The 3,209-nt window shown below is 63.1% G+C and overlaps 1 protein-coding gene across 1 annotated transcript in view; it reads left to right on the top strand.

Annotated features, from left to right (window-relative positions):
• Window positions 1-3,209, top strand: part of PIEZO1 (piezo-type mechanosensitive ion channel component 1) — a 23,597-nt gene that overhangs the window by 6,030 nt on the left and 14,358 nt on the right. The window contains exons 8-13 of the mRNA XM_010008446.1: window positions 27-170; window positions 328-493; window positions 819-1,064; window positions 1,156-1,416; window positions 2,079-2,196; window positions 2,289-2,467. Of these exons, the coding sequence (XP_010006748.1) occupies window positions 27-170; window positions 328-493; window positions 819-1,064; window positions 1,156-1,416; window positions 2,079-2,196; window positions 2,289-2,467 (1,114 nt within the window). The remainder of the gene's footprint in view (window positions 1-26; window positions 171-327; window positions 494-818; window positions 1,065-1,155; window positions 1,417-2,078; window positions 2,197-2,288; window positions 2,468-3,209) is intronic.

The following is a 3,209-nucleotide window of genomic DNA, read 5'->3' as shown; positions in this document are numbered from 1 at the left end:
TTCCTGGGGCTGTGCATGTGGTGGCCCTGCCACCTCCCCACCAGCCGCTGGGCCTTCAACACCTCCTGTGTCCTCATTGGCCTCTACGCCGCCAGCCACCTCCTCTGCATCTATGCCTACCAGACATCCTTGGTCCAGAGGTTCTTCCCGCCCCCCACGCTCTGGGCACGGTGAGTTCCCGGGGAGGATGCCATGCCATGGTTCTCTGTGCCACCCTGGTTGAGCTGCCAGCCTGGCACCAGGGCTGATGCCAGCACTGAGATGGGACCCTGGCTCGTGGTGGGGTCCTGCTGGTGGGGTGTAACGCCATTGTCCCCGTCCCCGCAGGTTGTTTGGCTTCAAGGACATCGTCTTGTACCAGAACTGCTCCCGGCCCAATGCCATGGAGGTCAACACCCAGCACTTGTGGTCTGTGTACGCCAACCCAGGCGTCCTGCTCCTGTTGTACTACACCGTGATCACCCTGGTGAAGCTGCAGCGCCTGGATGCCAGGGTGAGGGGCTGTGGGGCTGAGCTGGACCCCATGCCCAGCGTGTCCTGCTGCTCTGACTGCCCCAGCCCTGGCACTGGGGTGCCCAGTGGAGGGGAGTTGGGGGGCATCGGGGTGCTCACGGCTGGGGGGTGCCCTGAGCTGCCTCCTGCCCCTCGCAGCGATCCAAGGCACTGGCACGGTCACGGGCGAGGTGCCCAGAGAGGGAACTGGTGGAGCTGGAGAGCTGGCCCAGGGGAGGGGGGGGGTGTGCCCCATCTGTGGTGGGGAATGGGTGCGGGGTGTTCTGGGAGGTTGGGTGGGCTCTGAGCCCTCTCTGCCCCCCCAGCCCATGCTGTCCCTCAGCACTGGGAAGCCGGGTGGCAACACCGAGAACTGCACCGTCCACTTCGTGGGCCCCTCTCCCCAGCCGGGCCGACCCGACCGCTCCAGCCCCCACTCCCCAAGCCGGGGGGCCTCTTCCCGGGCCGCCTCCCTGAGGCGAGGGAAGCGCCCAGCAGAGCGACTGCCCCTGTACGTCCTGAGCAGAGTCATCATGAGGCAGAGCCACGTCTGCGCCCTCATCGCCATGATGGTAAGGGCTTGTGGTGTTGGAGGGGGGAGGGGACACACATGGGCACAGGGGGGGCACTTCCTGGTCTGAGCCACATCCTGCCTGTCCTTAGGTGTGGAGCATCATCTACCACAGCTGGTTGGCCTTCGTGTTGCTGCTCTGGGCTTGCTTCATCTGGACGGTGCGGAGCCAGCAGCACTTTGCCATGGTCTGCTCGCCCTTCCTCCTCCTCTACAGCATCACCTGCGGCTGCCTGCAGTACGTCTGGGCCATGGACGTGACCCCCGAGCTGCCCACCCACTTCGGCTTCCTGAGCCTCCGTCAGCTGGGGCTGATCCATCCTTCCCATCCCTGTGTGGACCTGGGGGCCCAGGTAAGGCCACTGTCCCGGTCCCTGCCCCCGCTGGCACTCAGTTGTCATAAAAATCACAGAATAGTTTTGGTTGGAAAAGACCTTTAAGATCATCCAGTCCAACCATTAACCCAGCACTGCCAGGGCCACCACTGACCCATGTCCCTCAGCACCACCCCTCCCTGCTCCAGCCTCCTCTCAGGCAGCTGCAGAGCCAGCAGGTCTCCCCTCAGCTCCTTGTCTCCAGGCTGGACACCCTCAGTTCCCTCAGCTGCTCCTCCTCAGACTTGTGCTCCAGCCCCTTCCCCAGTTCTGTTGCCCTTCTCTGGACACGCTCCAGCCCCTCCATGTCCTTCTTGTGGTGAGGAGCCCAGAACTGACCCCAAGATTTGAGGTTTCCCCTCACCAGTGCCCAACACAGGGGGATGATCCCTGTCCTGATCCTGCCAACCACCTGGATCAGCCAGGATGCTGGTGGCCTTCTTGGCCACCTGGACTCATGCTGGCTCATGTTCAGCCGCTGTTGACCGACACCCCCAGGTCCTTTCCTGCTGGGAAAACAACAGCTGCTTTGCCCCAAGCCTGGAGCATTGTCTGGGGTGTTTGTGACCAAAGTGCAGAACCCAGCACCTGGCCTTGCTGAACTTCATACAGTTGTCCTCACTAACCTCCTGTCCCCACAGCTCCTCCTCACCCTCACCTTCTTCCTGCTGCTGCGTCAGTCTGTTAAGGAGAAGCTGCTAAGTAGGTTGAGCCGGGCCACCTCACTGCTGGAGGTGACTGTCTCGGATTTAGGTGAGGGCTCCTGGCATCATCCCCCCGGTGCTGAGCATCCCTTGGCGGGACAAGCAAGGAAGGTGGGGACCCACACGTGCCCCCTCCCTGCCCCGCAGAGCCCAGCCGGCAGCGGGACATCCTGAAGGCCCTGATGGAGCTGGTGAGGGATTTCTATGCCAAATACTGGATCTGCGTCTGCGCCGGCATGTTCATCATGGTCAGCTTCGCTGGGCGCCTGGTCCTCTACAAGATCGTCTACATGTTCCTCTTCCTCCTCTGCCTCACCCTCTTCCAGGTAGGGGGGGCTGAGGAAGGTAGGGAGGGGGCTGGGGACCCCTCCCCATCTCTATCCCTCTGCTCTGATGTCCCTGTCCCTGCAGCTGTACTACAGCCTGTGGCGCAAGGTGCTGAAGGGCTTCTGGTGGCTGGTGGTGGCTTACACCATGATGGTCCTCATCGCCATCTACCCCTTCCAGTTCGAGGACTTCCCCGCCTACTGGAAGAACCTGACTGGTCTCACCGATGAGCAGTGAGTGGCCCTGACCTGCCACAAGGTCCCTGCCACCGCCAGCCCCATGGTGGGGTGGCCAAGGGATGCATTGCATGTGGGGAAACTGAGGCAGGGGAGGATGAATTGGGGTTCAAGGCTGGCATGGTGGCTCAATGCTCATGCAGGGCGGGACGGATGTGGCCCCACACTGACCTTCCCCTCCCTGCCCAGGTTGGGTGACCTGGGCCTGGAGCAGTACAGCGTCACCGAGCTCTTCTCCAGCATCCTGATCCCAGGCTTTTTCCTCCTGGCCTGCATCCTCCAGCTCCATTTCTTCCACCGTCCTTTCATGCAACTCACTGACCTGGAGCGCATCCCTGCCACCACCCCGCCACGTTGCCACATCCCCAGGTAGGACCCCGTGCTGAGGTGACCCACCCTTGCACCCCGAGCCCCCCTGGGTCCCCATGCTGAGCCCTCCTCCTCCCCGCAGGCATGAGGAGCTGCACGGGAGCCGGCTGCTGCGGGGTGCAGCCGCGGCCCCGGG

Source organism: Chaetura pelagica, unplaced genomic scaffold (assembly GCF_000747805.2).
Source record: "Chaetura pelagica isolate M959 unplaced genomic scaffold, ChaPel_1.0 scaffold232, whole genome shotgun sequence".
NCBI lineage: Eukaryota > Metazoa > Chordata > Aves > Apodiformes > Apodidae > Chaetura > Chaetura pelagica.
The sequence above is the reverse complement of the archived record's forward strand: the minus strand, read 5'-3'. Positions and strand labels throughout refer to the sequence as shown.